The sequence below is a fragment of the Molossus molossus genome, unplaced genomic scaffold, assembly GCF_014108415.1.
Source record: "Molossus molossus isolate mMolMol1 unplaced genomic scaffold, mMolMol1.p scaffold_m16_p_15, whole genome shotgun sequence".
Classification (NCBI taxonomy): Eukaryota; Metazoa; Chordata; class Mammalia; order Chiroptera; family Molossidae; genus Molossus; species Molossus molossus.
This window is the reverse complement of record NW_023425350.1, coordinates 7,846,143-7,866,133: the sequence shown is the minus strand read 5'-3', so window position 1 is coordinate 7,866,133 and position 19,991 is coordinate 7,846,143. Positions and strand designations below refer to the sequence as shown.

Here is a 19,991-nt window from a genome sequence, read left to right as displayed (position 1 = left end):
GCCATCAAAGCCACCCACTGTCACTTCTGCAATATATTATTGGTCACAGATGCCCATTCAGGGTGGAAATACACAGAGGTATGAGTGCGAGCAGACAAGGACCATTAGACCCTCTTGAGGCTGGCTCCCACACCCCACTTCTTCCCTAACGGACTCGGAATTTGTTCAGGTAGTGGGTGATAATCCCTCAATATCAGGAAAAGATATTTTCGTACAGTAGCCTCCAGGATAAATCACGTCCCTTCCAGACCAGCTATTGTTGTCATTAAATTTGTTGGCTTCGCTTACTTATCCTATTTTTCACCATTTACCTGATTCAGAGAGCGGTTGGGAGATAGCTCACGTGTAAGCATCCTCTTTTTTCCCCTCTGAATTTCCTACAGCTTCTCAGCTGAGCAACAATCATTGGATTTTATGCCTTTGTCAAAATAAGCTGTCAGAAACGGGCCCAGATCTATTAGAATGCGACATCATTTTCGCTGCCCCGACATTCGCCTGCGGTGCTGGGACCAGAGGGAGCCGGGCAAACACACATAAATCCAGAGGTCTATCATTCTCTCTCCCCTGAAGAAGTGGCCATAAAGCCCATCACTCCAGATATATGGGGAGAGAGAGACAAAGGACAACCATCGATGAGTTCCAGAGGGACTGTAAAACAGAAAAAAGAGACCTCACTAACTGTGTCGGTCTCATTATCAGCAAGCCAGGCAGCGACATGATTTACGGTTGGTTGCTGACTGGCCCACAGGCGTGAATGTCACTCGGTCCCACGCCAGCCCAGCCGTCTTGAGTGCTCCTCACACCCCTGTGACTGATGCCGATGGGTCTTGGGGAAATGGTGGCGCTTCTGGAGTCTGAACATGGCCTGGAGGTTGTGGGTGTCTAAGAACAGACTGTGCGCCAGACAAATAAATGTCGTGAGTCCAGCCGCCCCAGCTCCGCCGGGAACCTTGAGCTCCGGCACCTGTGGGAGAGTCCTTTTGTGTCAGCACCCAGGGTGCGGGTTTGTGTGCTCCAGCATCCTTGCCTCACTACACCTCCCCATGTGTTCAAACCGAGCACAGGTTTTCTTGTTGACAAAGCCTGGGAGTTTTGTTTCAAGCAGACTGAAACAAGACAGCGTGCTATATTTTAAAAGGGGGAGAAGGGATAAAAAGGATGGTCAAGAATTCTTTTAAATACCTGGAGAAAGCAATTCTGAATATGGAAATCTATGCTGCCTGGGCTGAGGTGTCTTTGATGTTCCGACCATAAGACTGGAAATTTGTGAAGGCTGCTTCAGGTGTAGCTCTGAATAGCGATGCCCCAGTTACTATGGCTACATAACAGATTACCCCAAAATGTAGTGGCATAAAACATCCATTTATTATGCTCATAGACTCCGTGGGTGGGGAACCTGTACACGCACCGCAGGAATGACTTATGTCTGTTCCTCAATACCCAGGGCCTCAACTGAAAGACACGGAGGTGAGGGGTTGGAGTCATTTGGCAGTTTCTTCGCTCACGTGACAGCTGATGCTTATGTCGCTGAGACAGCTGAGACCCTAGCTGAGGCCTCTCCATGTGGCCTGGGCTTCCCCACAGTATGTGGTTGTACTCCAGAGGCAGCCTCCCAAGGGCCATGTGATCTTCTGTGGCCCAGTTTCTGAAGTCAAGCGGTGTCACTTCCTCCCCATTTCATTAACTGTGGCAGTTACAGAGATCTGCCCCGGTTCAAGGAGATCACAGATCCCACCCCTGACGGAGGAGCATCAACATTTCATTGTAAGAAAAGCACATGGGACAGGATATGGGTGGGTGTGGCCATGTATTAGAGTTCCCAGAGAAACAGGAGCATTAGTATGTATGTATAGAAAGAGAGAAAGGTTTAGTTTAAGAAATTGGTCATTAGATCATAGAGGCTGGCAAGTTCAAAATCTACAGGTGAGCTGTCAGACTGGAAACCAGGAATTACTGATGAGGTAGTTCAAGTCTGAAGTCTGTCTCATGGTAGAATTTTCTCTTGCTTGGGGCAGATCCATCTTTTGTTCTATCAAAGTGTTCAACTGATTGGATGAGGCTCAACTTTACCCAAACAAGTTGACACATAAATAAGCCATCACAAGTGCACCCCTTTCGATCTGAAACCCATGTGCATCTCCTTAAACTATACTTAATCTCCAAATAAAGACAATAACCAGGTCACACGTCCACCTAACACGATGAAACTGTGCACACCTGAAACCTCACCTTTTCCACAGACAAGGATACAAAGCTCTTCCATGATGCTTACTCTTTTCCTTTATATCTTATAACTTGAATACAATGATCTAAAGTTAACGGTATTTAAATACTATGATATAAAATGAACGCATCTTGCCCTGGCCAGTTTTGCTCAGTGGTTAGAGCATTCGCCTGTGGACCAAAGAGGTGCAGGTTCAATTCTGGTCAAGGGCACGTACCTCAGTTGAGGCTCAGTCCCCGACCCTGGTCGGGGTCATGGGGGGGGCAACCAGTCAATGTGTCCCTCTCACATCAGTGTTTCTCCCTCTCTCCCTCCTTCTTCCTCTCTCTCTCTCCCTCCCACTCTATCTGAAGTTAAGTAGAAAAAAATGTATAGCCACCAGTGAGGATTAAAAAAACAAACAAACAAAAAAGAATGTATCTTATGTCACGTGGTCGTCGCTGGAATGTACGACCACGTTCTCCCTCTCTCCATCCCACCTGCCCTTGCGCCTCACGCCGTCAGGCCTCCAGCGTCCCCCTGCTTGCACAGACCCCCATTCCATGTAGAGGGGATGACACACAGGCATGAGTGCAAGGAGGCCGGGCTCACTGGAGGGCTGTGTTGGAGGTGTGCCATCACACCTGCAAATAACAAATATTTCTGTAGTCCTCAGGTGCCAAGTTCCAAATGTGAAATGAGCAGGAATAAAGATAAGAGTTTGGACCTGGACTAGATCAGAGAGGACTACGGATGCCAGGTTTAAGAAGATGGTCAGTGGCTCTCACCCTTTCGTGTGCAGAGCTGGGCTACTGATCTTTAAAGTCAAGTAGGTCAGTATTTTTCTGGGGACAATGGAACTCTTTTCAATGGAGATTCCTAGGTCTAGCCTTCAGGAATTTGGGTTGCTCAGATCTGAGGTGGAGCCCAGGAATGTGCTTTTGAAATACATTCTGATGCAGGTCGGCTTCCTGGACCACATCTGTGGAAAGGTGATTTCAGAGTGGACTATCCTTTTAAGGCTTACCATTGGGTCGTGTTGATTGCCTGGCTTTGTTATTAGCTGTCAGTTATACTTCCCACTTCCTGAGCAGGCAAAGGTAAAGGTGGACACTAACTGAAGTGGTAAGGAGAGACTTTAATTAGTAGTACACTACTTCAGGAGGTAGTATATGAACCGAACTGGAGGAAACTGATTTGTACAGAGGCAGCTGGGCATTTGCAAGGAAAATGACAGAAGAGGAAGGGGACCTGCAGGGCGCTTGAGCAGAGTCGGGAAAGTGAAGACGACAAGAGGTCGGCGGCTTGGTGAGTGTACATGCAGACCAGGCCCTTGTGTGTGTTGGCTGGCAGTGTTCCAGGCTCAGTTTCCATCCTCCCGCGGAGCCTGGGAGACAGAGGCCCTGCCCCGCCTGAGGGTTGCATGTCAGAGGAATGAATGGCTTTCAGGTCCTCAGGAAAGACACACCTGTGTTGTGGGAGATCCATACGCCTCTCAAAGGGGTGGGGGAGCCCTAAGAAAGGATTTCAGGGGCCTGTGTCAGGTGTTGGGTGGCACTAACTAAGTTTTTTGGGGAGCCTTGAACTTTTTCAGACTGACGCTTTGCGGGTGGAGGGATGGTTAGGGTCATCCTAACAACCTTGAGCTGTTAGAAACGATGTCAGCATGTCTTTTAAGGTAGAGGTTAGGGACGGGACAAAGTCATTTGTGCCGAGAATCTATCATTTCTAGTAGGCCGAGATTGCGACCTAGTCAAGAAGAGGGCTCAGAGGAGCCTGGGTAGAGTTCGTTAGGGAGAGAATCCTTGTCAGAATTATGCCTTACTTCAGGTCCCACAAACCCTATAGATTAGGAAACCAAGGCTCAGAGAGATGGCATAATTTGTGCAGGCAAGGGAAAGAGTCAGTAACAGAATTATGATTATTATCAAGTCTTTGTTCGCGGCTCTCGGTGTGTCTACGCCAGAGGCAGGAGAAGAACCTGGAAGATTGTACAAGTCACGATCAGTTGGAGGAGGAGAGAGGACATTCTATAAATGTGTACTTATTGCAAAACTGTTGAGTTTTGTCTCTGAGGTTCAGTGTAAATTCTAGAGCAATTTCTCGTATTGTGGTACATTTGACTTTAACATCCTGTTTTCTTACTTGGTTACTTAAGTTTGGCAAAGAGTTTTGTCTCCCCCTAAATGCCTTTAATATTTCTTTTAGTTAATCCCTTCATGGCTTAATTAGATGGCCAAGCCTCCTTTTTAATGATCAATCTATGTCTCAGATTAAAATTGTATTTAAATAACAATTTAGGCTTTGCAAACTTTAAAACATTGAACTCTTAAGAGTTTAATATTGGGTATACATTTTTATCTACAGAGAAACCATAAATGATAACGACTTCAACAGGGAACGGTTTGCTGCATGAACTTCCACCGAGGAGCTAACATCGTTAAAACGGAGAGACATTTAGTAATTCCACCTCAAATGGTTCTTAATCCTTGGTGTTTAATTTAGCTTTTCCAGAGAGTGTCTGATCCTAATATTTTAATAGCCTCTACATTTTCAGTTAGTACTTTGCCCTATCAAAACACATTATTAATTCCTCATCAGCTTCCTTGAGTCCTTGTTCTGTTGGTTAATGTTTCCCCTGTCATTTTTTATCCCCCTGTCATTTTTTTATTAGCAAAAAGCTCAAGGATAAAATCAAGACTTGGCCATAATTTCATTACAACAGAAGAAGAAAAAAATCAGAGCTCATGAATGATCTGCTTACTGAGAGAAAATTTCCTTGAGCCTCTATTACTTTGGTGGGGAAAAGAAATGATTTTTAAAAGTTGCAGTCTCTCTCTTTTAAGCCAAAAGGGTAAATCTGTCACAGCATCCCCATACCATGAATAATACATGCAGTCAATAAAATTGCAGTATTTAGGGCCTACCCTCAAGCTGGGTTTGTAGAGATTAAAAGAAGTTGTCCACAAAGTATTTACTACAATATTTTAGTTTTGTAGCTGCCTTTTGAACTCTTGAAGTATTGGTGTTAGTGGAGACTCCCTAGGCACCCCCAAACTGTGGACATGAATGGTAGTCATCCCTGTAACATGAAACACTGTCATTTCCCTGGTCTTGCTCCCAGGTGGTGACACAGGGCCCTCAGTCATTTGGAAAATTCCCTACCAAACATTTCTGGGGAGCCCAGAGGTGGCATACACCCGTTGGTCAGCACGTGCGTTCCTTCCGGACCTGCCTGTCAGTCGCCCTCTGGAGCCCTGTGAGCTGCTGTCTGTGGTTGGGCCCCTGTGAGCTGCAGGCTGTTTGTGGGAACTTTCCGAGAATGCCTTCCCCTCACACTTCCCTCTTGAGGCTCCGAGAGTTTCGTTTCTGGCAATGAGTCAGACAAGACATCCTGAAAGACTCCCGCAAACACCAAGAGTTCTTCCTGAAATATAAAAATAAAACCACAACCTCAAAAATGAATGGGTGTGTCCGGCTGGTGCGGCTCAGTGGTTGAGCATCAACCCACACACCAAGAGGTCATCAGTTTGATTCCCGGTCAGGGCACATGCCCAGGTTGTGGGCCTGGTCCCCAGTGGGGGGCATGCAGGAGGTGGCCAGTCGATGTTCTCCCTCATCGATGTTTCTATCTCTCTCCCCCTCTCCCAAATAATCAATAAATAAAAAAATAAAGATTAAAAAAAAAAAAAAGGGATGGTTGAGTTTGTCAGAATCCTAAATCCTGGCACTAGGCAGAAGAATCACTAGAAGAAGCAAGCGGTGACGTCATCAGCGGCTTAGGGTCCAGCTTGGATTTCAGGGCTGATTATAGAGGTGGGGTGGGAGGCGGAGGCTGGGGTCAAGGCCAAGGGTCTATGAAGGGAGGGGAGTTGGATCACTGGTCATCCCATATGAAGGTAGGACCCAAGAAGAGCTACACAATTAATATAAAATCTCATAAAACAGTCAGATGGCAACCAGACCTGTCTGAGTGAATGTGAAAGTCTGTGCGGATGTGTGAAAACAGCCTGACCCTTTTGCAAGTTTGGGGCCTGAGTTTTCATGATTTGTAACATCTGAAATAATTTGGAATTTTGATTTAAAGTGGAGACAAGTCTCACAGGTACCTTACGACCATGAAGGCAGGTCTTCCAAGGAGGAAGGCACCCTCTAACCCCAGGGCTCAAAAAATACTCACAGATGTTAGAAATATCAGGTGGAAAATATAAATTATGCTTGGTGTGTTTCTAAAAGCAAAACTTGAAACATGAGGAAGCAGTAAGGAACTAAAATGACCGGCATACTGGATATCAGAAAGGAGATATGGAATAATTGATATTAAAAGCCGGACGGAAAGATGAAACATAGACTAAGCTGGAAAGTGAACGAGGGACCTGGAAGAGAGATCTGCAGAAATGACAGTGACTGCAGAGCAGGGGCGCAGAGAGGGAAGTATGACAGGGCGGCTGTGACATAGGAGGCTGCAGAGTCTGACACCTGTCTGAGGAGAGCGGTGTGCAGGCAGCATCTGAAGGTGTGATGACTGAGGATTTCCTAGGGAAGAAATTGCTTTCCAGAGTTCTTACATTACTCTCTATGAGGCAAAGCGGGGTTGGATGACAGTCTGGGGTGTGTGTGTGTGTGTGTGTGTGTGTGTGTAGATGGCTATGAGAGTATGTGAGTGCTCTGTTCACTTTATGATGATTTGACCACCTTATTCCAACAGGGTAATATTGGTTTATGTTGACTTATGTATTCCATCTTTCCCTGCCTTAAATTGATAGTGGCCTTATTCCAGTCTATGGTTTGGAAGATACATGTTGTATTTCGTTCTTTCCAAGAAAACATATAATTAACAGCCTATTTTTTTCTGTTGAAATCTGAAGTTAGTTAATATCTCAGTCCTGCTCCCAAATCAGGAAGGACTTGATCACACTGTTCATTGGACTCCCCTCTTCCATCCCCTTTGTTAGTGTGGTCTAAAATGATAGATTTACCTTTCCCCCTAACATTTCATTATTAAAGTTTTAGCATAATGCAAAGTTGAAGGAATTGTACAGAGAGTATTCAAGTGCCCACCACCAAGATCCTAGCATTAATATTTTCCATGCTTGTTCTATCACATCTTTCCACTTAGTCATCGTCAGCCTACCCATTAAACCATCTTATTTTATTTTTTTAATCCTCATCCGAGGATTTTTTTCTATTTTCAGATAGAGTGGGAAGGAGGGAGAGAGAGAGATTGGGAGAGAGAGAGAGAGAGAGAAACATCAATGTGACAGAGACACATCGATTGGCTGCCTCTTGCACAACTCCGACCAGGGAAGGGGACGAACCACAACCAAGGTACGTGCCCTTGACCAGACTCAAACCTGAGACTCATTGGTCTGTGGGCCAACACTCTAATTGCTGAGCCAAACCGGCCAGAGCTCCATCTTATTTTCGATGCTTCAAAGTATATTAAAGTTCATCTACTTGGTTTTCAAACCAAATAAAAGAGCTGCTCTTCCATATAAACCAATAATTGATTAATTTACTAATGCATTTTTTTTACTGATTCGTTCTCACCTCTTGCACTTGCTGCTCATTCTTGCACCATCACTGGTGGCTCTGGCGAGGCCAGTGTGTTGTTCCTTATGGTTTGGGAGTGAGGAAAATAGGGGAACATAACCTGTGTGAATCATGTAGCAAATTAGAGTAAATGAGCTCTAAGTAAGGGGCTGGAGATTTCTTCTTACCTAATACCATGCGCGAATGTTATGGTACCTATTTGGCTTCCAAGAGATATCATGGCAGTCTTAGAATATTTATGGAAGGATTGACTGATATTCTCCAGGCTTTCTAGGAGAAACAGAATTCCTTGCATTGCTCTTAATATTATTATATTATTACATTTACAGTGTATACTCTTCATGAAGAATTAGTTTATCATTCAACCAAGTACAAATTGTGACACCTATAAGAAGTAGCATTTAAGTATCCCAGTTCAATTTCTTAATGCAATTTCAACTTTAAAATGAAAGCCACTTGACATGATCAACTCTCTTTGGTCTCTGCTATGCAGAAGCCTAAGAGGGTTAAATGCTGAATCATTAATGGCTTTTGGCCTAATGGGCTTTTTAGCTGATAGAAGCCAAAAAAGCTGAGCTCTTAAAAAATGAACCTGTCAGTGAATAATAGCGCTGCATGGAAGAAGAGAAGAAAAATGATTCATTTGTGAGATATTGTTACACATTTTTGGTCTGATTTGAAGGTGGAAGTGTCCATAGCCATCAGTAAAGTGAATGAGAATTATATTTTAGTTCAGTTGAGGCATACTTGGTACCCTATGAGAATAGGAAGCAATGGGAAAATTTTTGTTTTGTCTTTCCTTCTTCTCATCAAAGGCTTATAAAAACATCAGATTACTTCTCCTTAAAATGGGTATATCATAATTATTAAAATTATGCCTTTTCATTCTCAAAGTGTTTCAGTTTGGACAATTAATTATATAGTCAGTGTAAATGAGACCAATTAGCAACTGAACTTCGGCCACCCAGCCTGTCTTAAATCTCCCTACTCCTTTGACTCAGCTGAATTTAGATTTGAACTTTGATCACTTATCTGCCTTTGCTTTTTTCCAGCCCCGACATATGGTATTTTACATTTGCAGCTCTTCTCTTGGTGTTTATCACGGTCTTCCTTCTACTGGTCAGCTCACTTTCTTCTCCTTCCAGGAGCTCCTCTGGATTTCATTCATTCATTCATTCATTCATTCATTCATTCATTTTTTAAATCCTCACCCGAGGATATTTTTCCATCTATTTTCAGACAGAGTGGGAGGGAGGAAGGGAAGGAGGGAGAGAAACATCGATGTGAGAGAAACACACCGATTGGTTGCCTCCTGCACGCCCCGACCAGGGCTGGGGACTGGACCACAACTGAGATACATGCCCTTGACAGTAATTGAACCTGCAACTCTTTGGTCTGCAGGTCGACTCCCTAACCACTGAGCAAAACCGGCCAGGGCTCTTCAGGATTTTAAATAATGGTGAAGAAGGCTTCATAACCTGTCTGCTCAGAGCACCTCTGGTGGTAGTGTTGTAGCTCACTGTCCTTAGAATCCAATAAAGAAAAACAACTTGTCTTTGAGCTGCCCTAATTAACAACCTCAGGGACAGCAAGAAAAGGGGGAAATGTTATAGACGGCTTTAGCCCCATAAAAAGTAACCAGAGTTTGACCTTCACTGGGAATTTGAAAAGCAACATCCTTCAGGAAAAGGGAGGACAGAAACGGCCCCAAGGCCAGAGTGTCCTGCATGCTCTGTGAAGAAACTGATAGGGAGAAACTGAAGCTCCCTTTACCCCATTAAACTGTAACTGTTCAACATGTGTGTATTGCACCTGACTGACCGCTGATATCCGTCTCGAACTTCTTAGTTTTTAAAACCTGGATAATGGAATGAATAGCAGGATAGATGTGTGCTGACCCAGTTCACCCAGTTCCCTTTCGCCTCAGCTCCCTCCCACCTCCGTTCCCTCCTGCTTATTGCTAACTGCCTCTGCTTCTGTACACGCAGCTTGCTTGCTCTGCTAAACTCTTGAATGACCCCTGCCCTCTATAAGCAACCCTCCCCCTGAGCTCGGGGCTGCAGTTCTCCTCTGTGCAGGTTGGCTGCAGTCCCTGCGCAGGTAATAAAGCATCCCCCAAAACTGAAAAATTGAGTCTGAGTGTGGTCGATCTCCTGGGTTACAACAGTAGGATTTCCTTTCCAGGAATGGCTCCCCTGGAAATGTATATTCACTTTCCAGATGGTGTAGTTTCAGCCTGTGCTTTTTGTGTTTGCGGAATATAAGCTCCCAGGAGTCAGCTGGGCATGGCTTAAGGTTTCCTGTTCTGTGGTACAAACTATGGGAAATGGGGAAGGGTGAGGATGAATAAAGCAATGAACAGTGTGATGGTGGTAGGAAAATAGCAGTGCTTGGTGATGTGTTTGCCATTGTCCCTTCACAGAGAAGAAGGAAGCATCCTTTGTCAGTTTGGGCACTCACCTCCTGTCTGTGAGTATGCTGAGCAGCGGTGAAGAGAATGGATGAAGCAGAAAGCAATCTGATTTTGAGAAAGAATGAGATAGTGAACTTGGTGTGCAGAAACGGGGAGGGACAATGCTGATTCCTTGTCCCACTCCAGGGGCAACCTTTCATACCAAGTGAATGGCATTCCTAGCTGTTTACATTCTACAGCGCACCACGTGAGAAGGGCTCCCCGAGGCTGTGCACCTTGCCAGTCCTCGTGGGATGGGCAGAGATGTCTGGTGTTTGCAGCTGAGGATTTGATAAAAAGACAGCTGCTGAGGGAAGCACTTCGGGGATATAATGTGTCGAAAAGGTTTTTTGGGCAGCTTTTCATTTATTCAACAAATGATATATTTTGTCCTGTGCTCTGTTCCAGGCACTGTTATAAACTGGAGATGTCGTCATGGGCCTTATGTATCTCTTCAGCTAGCTGTTCATGGTATCCTTTAATAAACTGGTTAATGTTTCCCTGGGTTCTGTGGACTGCTCTAGCAAATTAATCAAACCCACGGAGGAGGTCTTGGAAATCTCCGATCTATAGCTGGTTGGTCAGAAGCACAGGTGATAACCTGGGCTTGCAACTTGCATCTGAAGTGTGTGGGGGGTTGGGGGTGGTGGGAGGTCTTGTGGAACTGAGTCCTGAACCTGTGGGACCCATGCTGTCACCAGGTAGATAGTGTCAGAATTGAGTTGAATCCTTGGACACCTTTCTGTTGTCTGAGAATTGCTTGTTGGTCTGGGGGGAAAACCTCCACACATTTGGTGACCAGAGTGTCAGAGTGAGGTGTTTTGTGTGAGTAATGAAGAAGACTCACAGGGAGGAAGCACATAGCAGGGAAGAACGGGGTTTTTCCCTACACAGGCGGAAAGCTGAGTGTTTTCCATTCTATTATCTAAGTGGGTAATAGTAGACAGAACTCTGTTCTGGCAGAGCCTACATTTTAGAGAATGGGGACAGACAATGGACAGATATAATAACACAGATTGTAGGGCATTTTTGGGGATGACAAGTATTAGGGAAAAAACACAGAAGGTGAGGGGGATCTGGAGAGCTGGAGTTCAGGGAAAGTGATGCAAATTTAAAAAGCAGTCAGGGTAGACTTTGGAGAAGAGGTGACATTTGAGCACAAACTTGGAGTGGAGGGAGAGAACCAGGCAGATATCTGGTACAAAGCCTTCCAAGCAGGGGGAACAATCCATGCAAGGTGCCTGAAGTGGACGTGTGTCTGGTGTGTTCAGAAACAGCAAGGCCACTGTGGCTGTAGGTAGTGGGGGAGGTGGGGAGCAGGAGATGAAGTGAGAGTAAGGAGGATTAGGCAGGTGATGTCGGCTTGCTTGGAGGTCAGTTAACTTTGAGGGAAAAGGGAGCTCTGGGCTCTCAGCAGAGGCTTTTCATTGCCTAATGCATGTTGATGGATACTATGCAATATAAACCCTGCAAGAAATCGTCAGTATTTGGTGTGTGTTTAATGCGACACAGTGCTAATTCTTTGTATGCTACACGGAATTACAGAATTGCAATTCATTCGTATTACAATAGGCTCTGTTTGTAGTACAAGGCTTTCCGCATAGAGGCACTTGTTGAATGAATGAGTGAACAAAGGAATCAACAGATGAGGCTGGCATTCTAGCCCCCTCCATGTAGTCCTCAACCTAACATTTCAACCCTACTGCCCCATCCACACCCATTCTCAACTTGGCTTCTATCCAGCTGCCTGCCCTTTCAAGTATGCATTACTGCCTTTGTCTTTGTTCACCCCATTTCCCGTTACTTGAAATGTTCTGCCTAAATCTTCTCCATTTGGTTCAAATTCTGCCTGTTGTTCAAGACCCGGGACACACCCCCCTTCCCCCGGGAAGCTGCTCTGGCCTTTTCTGAGCGTCCACAGCAGCACTCCCGATACTGTCACTGTTGGCGTCGCATAACTTTTCGGTGTTTATTTAAAAAAACACCGTTTGCACTCTTTCTACGTGATAAGCAACAAATACATAGATACATGCTAGCATCTCAAGAAGATGCTTCTTTCTACCATTTTCATTTTACGGAAGCTCACTGGAGAAGAGGGAGTCAGACTTGGCCGATCCCACGCAGATTCATAAGCCAGGAGCGCAGTGGGACCCAGTCGGGCCCCAGGCCAGCCGCAGGCATCGTCCTTTCCATTCACGAAAGGGTTAACCGGGCTCTCCCTTCCACCGCCGTTGACTCCGCCCTCTGCCCGCGAACGCGGAGCGGCCGCCGCCGGGGAAGCGTGTCCCTCGCGGGAGGCCGTAGCGCCCCGCCCTCCGCTGTCCCGGGCGGGCATGGCGGCCCCCGAGTCCGCGCCGGCCGGGCTGCCAGGCGCCGCGGAGAGCGAGGAGGAGACGATCCTCTACGACTTGCTGGTCAACACTGAGTGGCCCCCGGAGACGGAAGTACAGGTGACCCCGAGCTCTCTAGGGCTGCGGCCAGCTCGGCGCAGACGACGCCCCGGCCGAGCCACGTAGGAAGGGCCACGTAGGGCAGTGGCGCCGGGTGGGCGGGGGAGCGGGCTCAGCCGCGCGTCGGGTTGCCCTAGCAACGGCGCGGGGGGCTGGCGGGGGTCCGGGTCCCCTCGGCCCGGCTCCCGAGATTCCTCGCGGGCTCCGAGTGGGCTTGTCGGCGGGCGGCACCTCGGGGTCTGGTTCGGACTCCCTGGCGGTGCCTGGCGGGGGCTGCGGCGTTGGCCCCCAGGGCCCCGGTCGCACCTGACGGCCGGCGGTCCCTGCCCGCGGTGGGCCAGCGCCGGTCCCCGCAGTGGGAGAGGGTGCCAGGTCGTCTCCGCTTCCGGCCGGCCGCCCCGGAGCGTGGCCGCGACCCCGCTTGCCCTCGGGGCTGCACCGCGCTGGTTCTGGTGTGTTTCAGTCCACAAGCACTTCCCGCGTGTGTGTGTCCGTCCGTGTCCCGACCCTGTGCCAGGCATCGGGCGCTGGGAGACGACCCAGGGGACATTTCGGCAGTGAGCACAGTGACACCGCTGTGAGCGCAGCGCCTTAGGATGAAGAGGAGGCGCTGCGGACCCGCGTCGGGCTCTGCTAAAGCGGGGGTCCCGGGCTTGGCGGCCTGAAATGGACCTTGGGGTCATCAGTCGTTCCCTAGGGAGGACTTCCCAGGCGCTGGGCGAACAGTGGGAGCCAGGAGGCAGGAGGCCACACTGACCCAGCAGCTATGTGCCTCGCGTGCCAGTCCCTGGTTAGACTGAGGATGCAGCGAGATGGAAAAGCGCCTTTCCTGAGGATCACCGAGCCCAGCCCCTAAGTTCTCCTCTACAACACTGTCCTGCAGTGTTTCTGTCCTGCAGAAACTAGTCATTCTACGAAGTTTGTCGTTTTTCTTGCACTTCCTTCCCACTGCACTTTCTGCTTGTCCTAAATAATGTATTTTGTAGGCTGGCAGAGATCTGTGTATGTTATTATTTTTCAGGTATTTATTTAGGTTCTCTTTGTCTTGGACAATGGAGTATTTTATAGGTTATGCAGCCAGGAAGTGGTTTATTGGTTAAATAAGGGTATGTTTCTGCCCCTTAGCCCTCACTGGTTAATTGCAGTAATGTTTCAGAAAAAGCACAGCATCAACTTACATTGAAACCTTCATGGCACCCTTTTTGGTTCTGTTGTTTTCAGCTGTCAAACAACAGGCTCTTGGAGGGCAGCTACCTCTGATTTATCTTCTGTATCCATCTTTATATCCCTCCCCAAGACCAAATTGTACCTTGCATAAAGTGGATGATCAGTTCATGTTTGTTGAGTGAAATAACTTTTCTGTGCTTTTCAGTCATTCTGTCTGCATTTACCGTATGACCTTGTTCCTTTTCTAAAGCACATTAGTGCATCTTACTCAGTATTTGTAGTGCCTAGAATGGTTTAGCCCACACAGCCTTTAATCTACATTTAACTATTTTTTTTCATCCTCACCTGAGGACACTTTTTTTGCATTATCTTCAGATAGAGCGGGAGGGAGAGAGGAAGGAAGAGAGAGAGAGAGAGAGAGAGAGAGACATTGACATGAGAGAGACACATTGACATGAGAGAGACACATTGAATGGTTACACACCCACATGACCCCAACTGGGGCTGGGGACAAACTGCAATTGAGGTACGTGCCCTTAGGGGGAACCAAACCCAGGCCTCTCTGGTCCTCAGACCAATGCTCCAACCGCTGCGCCAAACCTGCCAGGGCCATTTAGCTATTTAGTGTAGCAATTATATATCAGTATGTGCCTTAGTAGCATTTTCTCTGTGGATATACAAAATTCAATAAATCTGCCTCCAGACATGAGTTTATTAATCTATATAAACCAGTTTCCTGCAAGCAAAACTTGTTTTAGGCCTCTCCAGCCCCCAGAGGAACTGAACTGGGAACCAGTGTGATCTTTGCCCTTGATTTCTCTTGTCTTTGGACTGGTGTTTTGATTTGAAATAGTTTCCAGCCTGAATTCTTCCTTGTCCTCTGCAAAATTCATCCTCACAAATGCCTATAACTCCGTTATGCTCACTTGTACTCCCACCGTTACCACGCTTGCTTCTACTTATTTCTGCCTATAAGTAGTTTTTAAATACTGGTAATTTGTACAAGTAGAACTTTACATATTGTGTAAGGATTACTGGAAAATTCTTAAATGTGTGTTTTTTTCTCCCCATTTGCAGCCTAGAGGCAACCGAAAACATGGTGCATCCTTCATCATCACAAAAGCAGTTAGAGGCAAGTATAGCTTATTTATTTTTTTACATGTAAGTATGTAGTTAGCAGGTAATTCTGCACCCCCCTCCCCCATTTCTTTCGTAACTGCACTGTTTGAGAAAGTTTAGGAATTTTGAGATGTGTTTTTAGATTTCTGATGTAGAGCCTGATAAAAGTGAAAAGCATACATGTTATCTGAGTTCAGTTTTATATATGTGTATATTCTAATGCTATATGATATGTGTATATACACACACATGTGCACACGTATATGTATGTAAATGTGTGTCTGTACACACACACTCTTTTTTAAAATATGTTTAAAAATTTTTTTTTCTTTATTGATTTTAGAGAGAGAGGGAGAGAGAGAGATAGAAACACTGATGGTCCGCCTCCTGCATCCCCCTCACCCCCTCGCCCTGGGGATATGCTGTGACTGGGACTTGAACCGGTGACCTCGTGGTGTGTTGATCGATGCTCAACCACTGAGCCACACTGACCTGGTTGTGCACACACACTTTTAATGCAGTGGAGAGCTTATGTATGGTCTGAATTAGCCATTATAGATGTGTTCTAGAAGAAATGAAGAAAATCAAACTGAGTATGAGTCTTGTGAGAATGGACATTGAGGATGAAAAGACAGTGACAGGCCCTTTTAAGTAGTTTATGTGATGTTTCAGGTACATCTGGTCAGAGTTATTAAAATTACACAATTGATTGACCAGGGCATTCATTTAATTGCTGGCAGACTTTACATTGAGCTCACAGGCTCTGAGGAAGCATCTCTCTAGCAGTACTGAGCAGGTGCTGGGAGGGCTTTATGGGTATTCATTGATACAAACCTTTACCAGGCAGGCAAGGTAGGTGCTGATGTGAGTTTATGTATTTAGGTGAGGAAACTAGCCCAAGGTCATTCATTTGGAATTTGACTACATGCCTTCCCGGTTCCAGAGCCTATCCTTATTATCCTGGTGAATATGAGCTACTTATAAAGAGAAGATTCAGTTTCAACGGAGTAGAGTATTTGAACTTAACTATAATTTTATCCTCTGATAAAGATAAAATAATTTTATCTTCTAATACAAGAAGTGCTAGCATCTTTAGTTGTCGTTATCACAAATGCTTTGAAATTCTGAAAATGTAGAGAATGTATACAAGTAAGAAAATGTAGAAAATTTAGAGAATATAGATGACCACAAATTAGAGTGTAAATTATTCATTTTGCCACCTACAGGTGATTGATTTGTTATCCTTCAGACCGTTTTCCAGTGATACACACGTAACTGCATATACATGTTCCCACACACAAATATATTTTAAATGAGAGCATATAAAACATTATTTAAAACATTGTTATTATTAGTGTATTAGAGATTGTTTTTCATGGACTTCCCATTTTTGGATATTGTTATTTAAATTTTTGCTATAAAGTATAAAATAAAATTAATTTTTTATAAAAATACATTGCTTTGAAAGGGTGAGTACTATGATTTCTACTCCATGGTTTATTAAAGCCTGTTTGGCAAAATTTAGCATCTAAAATCAGTTTTACTTTTTGTACTATTGGGAAATATTGCAAAGCTTTGAATTCACCAGTTTGAAATTTAATATAAACAAATATATGATCTTGTAAAAGTTATAGTGTGTTTTAGATTTTATTTATTCTCTTATTTTAAGAGTTGTACTCTCTCTGTTTTGTAATGACTCAGTCTACAGTGTATTTTAGATTTATCATCAAGAAATCTAACTTGAAATTGATTTCTAAGGAACTCCTGATTCATATTTGGCTTTACTTTTTTTTTTTTTTTTATTACAGATCGTTTATTATTTTTACGCCAATACATCTGGTACAGGTGAGTCTTCAGTTCCACAAAGAGTCTGAACATTGCCCTGGCCGGTTTGGCTCAGTGGTCAGAGCGTTGGCCTGCGGTCCAGAGAGACCCGGATTTGGTTCCCGCTAAGGGCACGTACTTCAGTTGCAGTTTGTCCCTGGCCATCGTTGGTCGTGCAGGTGGCAGCCACTCGATGTGTCCCTTTCACGTTGATATTTCTCTCTCTCTCTCTCTCTGTTCCTCTCTCTCCCTCCCACTGTATCTGAACAAAAAATGGAAAATGTCCTCGGGTGAGGATAAAAAAATAAAAAGAGTCTGAGCATCAAATACAAGCAATGTTGTCCTGTTTATGATTTAAGTGTTCAGAACTGAATTGTGATACTGATGCTGACATTCAGGTGAACCCAGTTTATAAAATAGACATTTCAAACATTTGGCGTACCCTGGCGGGATATCCTCGTAGACTTAGGGGAGTTTTTGTTCCCTTAATCATTACTGAGAATGTCTCCTGACAGCTTCTGCTTTCACTGTTGTGCTTTCTCAGCCTCGGGAATGTCTGCATGATGGATCTGTAGCTCACAAAATTTTCAAACAGCTTTTGTCCCAATTGTCCTGTCCCCTCTCATGGTCAGGACTCAGTTGCTGTGCACCGGAGACGGTTCTTTAGGTGTCAATTCTTGGTTCCTTTTGAATTCTTTTGAGTGTTATGTATGTTTTCAGGCACAGTGCTAATTTTGAGCCTGAAAAGGAACAGAAAAATGATTCTGACAGGATAGAATTCAGCTCTTAGATACATATGTAGGGATTGTTTTATGCAATTAGTTATCACAGATTGCTTTTTCCTTGAGGACATCTAATCTTACAAGCTCTAGAGATAATACAGTTCTATAAAAGAGACCTTTGGCACTTCTCTAGGACTACTCCAGTGCTTTCTGCATTTACTCTGTGGTGTGTGTGCTTCACAGTGAGGTTTTAAACTGGCTGATGTGTTGTGGTTTCAGCCCTGCACCGTTTTTGCTCCCTGATGGACTGATTCGCTTGGTTAATAAACAGATCAACTGGCATTTGGTCCTCGCAAGGTAAGGATGTATGAAATGCATATAATGTTTCTCTACTGGGATTAGCATTTAAATTTCATGGTGGCATTAATTTTGGGGTGTTTATGGCTTACAATTTTGATATTTACTGTACATAAATTCCCTTGCACACACATGTGGTCAGTATTGTTTAAATATGTTAATTCAAGCTATATGTGAATTACTGGGTGCTCTTGTACCACATGCTCATCTAATTGTAAGGTTAGAAGATGGATAGTGAAAGCATGTGGGAAAATTTAAAGATGATTTTAACTTGTAAATGTCACTCCATCTGTGTGGAAGACTGCTACAGATGTCACACCGATTTTTCTCTTCTTTCTCCCCATGAAAGCAATGGAAAGCTTTTGGCTGCTGTTCAGGACCAGTGTGTGGAGATCAGGTAATTGTTAATATTCATATGAAAAAATCTCCTTTGAGAAGCATTTGACTTGACTGATGGGAACTGAGTCTTAAAGGTGGCACAGCTAAAGGAATTTTCCTCTTAACTCACGTTGGTGAGGTGTCAGACACCGAAGTACAGCGTGAAGGACACTTTCTTAGAGGAGCACGTTCGTCTGTCCACTTCCCCAGATCTCTCCGCTGTCTCCTGAGGAATTTTGCTTTCCCAGTAGGTGCTGCCTATTTTCCAGAACTCTGGAAGTCACTCTTGTTTGACTGTTTGCTGAGAGGTCAGCTAAGTAAGTGCTTAGGGAAGTATGAAAAAGCAGGATCCGTGTTGCTCTGTCATCTTACAGCTGTGAGTGGACTATGGGTCTGCACAAGACCGAGAGTACATGTCACTGGACACTAGTGACACTCTCTGTCCTCTCGAGACATTCAGTGGCATTCCCATACACCCAGAAGGCCTCTCTAAGCTGGGCTTTCCCTGCACTTTATTTTATTTTATTTTTTTTAAATATGTGTTTATTGTCCTGGCTGGGTTTCTCAGTGGTTAGAACATCAGCCTGTGGATCAAAGAGTCTCTGGTTCAATTCCGGTCAAGGGCACATGTACCCCAGTTGCAGTTCAGTCCCTGGCCCTGGTCAGGGTCACACGGGAGGCAACCAATCCATGTGTCTCTCTCACATCAATGTTTTTCTCTCTCTCTCACTCTCTCTCTCCCTCCCTCCCATTCTATCTGAAGATAAATGGAAAAATATTCTTGGGTGAGGATTGGGAAAAAAAAAAAAAAAAAAATATATATATATATATATATATATATATATATATGTTTTTATTGATTTTTTTAAAAAGAGAGGAAGAGAGAGAGAGAAACATCAATGTGAGAGAGAAACATTGATATGCTGCCTCCTGCACGCTCCCTACTGGGGATCAAATCGAACCAGGACCTTCCAGTCCATGGGATGACACTCAGTCCACTGAGCCACACTGGCCAGGCCATGTACTTTATTTTAATTTATCAGTTATGAAAGTGATGAAACAATAGCAACTAACTCGGGAAAACACGTTCATTCTTTGGGGATTTAGAAACAGCAGACAAAATGTGTGGCGCCTCTAAAAGTGGGGCCTGCCCCTTTCTCCAGACAAGGCCTAACCTCCTAGTTCTCAAGAAAGAAGCGATGAGGCAGAAATTTCAGGGTGCCTGGACACTTCATTATTCTGGACTAAAATCAGTATTAAAGAAAATTCAGTTGTGACTGCACTGGTTTTTAGCTTTCTGTTGTAAAATTTCTCTCTTCCCATTTATCCAAACAGAACTGGACCTCTCAATTTTGGAGGGACTAGTGAAAAGGTTTGCCCCATTGGGGTATAGACTTTAGAGGGGGAGGCTTCGAGATCCCTCTTAAAGTCATTAGGATAGAAATGATTGGCAATAATGACAGCCTTTTAAATTTCTATTTTATTTTTATTTATTGATTTGAGAGAGAAAGAGAGAGGAAGGGAGAAGGAGAGAGAAAAACATAGGTTTGTTGTTGCACTTTTTTATGCAGTCACTGGTTGCTTCTTATATTGTGCTCTGACCCGGGATCCAACTTGAAACCTTGGAGTATCGGGGTGATGCTCTAACCAACTTAGCTACCTGGCCAAGGCCAATTATCCCAGCCTTTTAAACTACATTGCTTAATTTGGCATGGCTTAAAGGGCAGGTTCCTTTTTTTAACAGCATCATTAAGCATCACGCTGGT

At 44.8% G+C, this 19,991-nt stretch overlaps 1 protein-coding gene across 2 annotated transcripts in view; it reads left to right on the top strand.

Annotated features, from left to right (window-relative positions):
• The first annotated feature begins 12,541 nt into the window (after positions 1-12,541).
• NBAS (NBAS subunit of NRZ tethering complex) overlaps positions 12,542-19,991 on the top strand; it is a 291,645-nt gene continuing 284,195 nt past the window's right edge. For both annotated transcript variants that reach the window (XM_036262542.1, XM_036262543.1), the window contains exons 1-5: positions 12,542-12,658; positions 14,903-14,957; positions 16,753-16,789; positions 17,770-17,847; positions 18,197-18,244. In XM_036262542.1, coding sequence (XP_036118435.1) covers positions 12,542-12,658; positions 14,903-14,957; positions 16,753-16,789; positions 17,770-17,847; positions 18,197-18,244 — 335 coding nt within the window. The remainder of the gene's footprint in view (positions 12,659-14,902; positions 14,958-16,752; positions 16,790-17,769; positions 17,848-18,196; positions 18,245-19,991) is intronic.